At 49.4% G+C, this 874-nt stretch overlaps 1 protein-coding gene across 1 annotated transcript; it reads right to left on the bottom strand.

The window, feature by feature from the left end:
- Positions 1-285: 285 nt before the first annotated feature.
- Positions 286-867, bottom strand: LOC102774696 (olfactory receptor 226-like; the record flags this gene model as incomplete). The annotated part of the gene is made up of 1 exon (XM_006767126.1): positions 286-867. A coding segment is annotated over one exon (582 nt), but the record flags the coding sequence as incomplete, so codon positions are not given.
- Positions 868-874: the final 7 nt, after the last annotated feature.

The following is an 874-nucleotide window of genomic DNA, read 5'->3' as shown; positions in this document are numbered from 1 at the left end:
TTGGGGGGGGGGGGGGGGGACACCATGTATTAATGTTCAGTCAGGTCTTTCCACCCCACCAGGATGAATAATTCAGAATCCTGCTTTATGTATATTACTTAAAAATCCAGCTGTGACCTGCTAGCTGCTAATTTGTAATTCATCCTTCATCCTTCCCTTGGACTGGTTCGTTGGTGGTACCTTGAAACTCTAGTCCCTAAATTAGGCCCCAGAATCTCTTCTGGACTTCATAAAAGACATAGATCCCAAGTTTAAGAACATTTCCTACGACTTAACGTCTCCTTTTTACCCATCTCTGTTAGCCTTCCCAAACTCAGTATCCTGGCCCTGGTACAAGTGCAGAGTATGGCGCAGGGCTCTCTTGACCTCCTGGTTGCGCAAGCATAAAAGAATAGGGTTGAGCAATGGTACAATGACAGCATAGAGTACAGAGACCAGCTTGTTGGTGTCAAAGGCTGAGAGGGCCTTTGGCCGGGCATAGATGAAGATACTGGCTGCATAGAAGATGACCACAACAGTCAGGTGAGAGGCACAGGTGGAAAAGGCTTTATGACGCCCAGCAGCGGAGCGGATGCGCATCACCGCACCAGTGATGGCCATGTAGGAGGCCCCAGTGACCGAGAGTGGTCCCAGCAGGATAAAAATGGCCAGGACAAAGTCTGTAAGCTCTGCTATGGACTTGTCCGTGCATGAAAGATTGAGCAATGGGGAGACATCACAGAAAAAGTGGTTGATGATGTTGGGACCACAGTAAGTGAGGCGACAAATGAAAAAAACTTTGACCATGGAAATGCCAAAACCGCCTGCCCAGGAGATGGCTGCCAGCTGCACACACAGCTGGCCACTGACAATGAGGGAGAGGTGGAGAGGGTGG

The sequence above is a fragment of the Myotis davidii genome, unplaced genomic scaffold, assembly GCF_000327345.1.
Source record: "Myotis davidii unplaced genomic scaffold, ASM32734v1 scaffold4642, whole genome shotgun sequence".
Classification (NCBI taxonomy): Eukaryota; Metazoa; Chordata; class Mammalia; order Chiroptera; family Vespertilionidae; genus Myotis; species Myotis davidii.
This window is presented reverse-complemented; position numbering and strand designations above follow the sequence as displayed.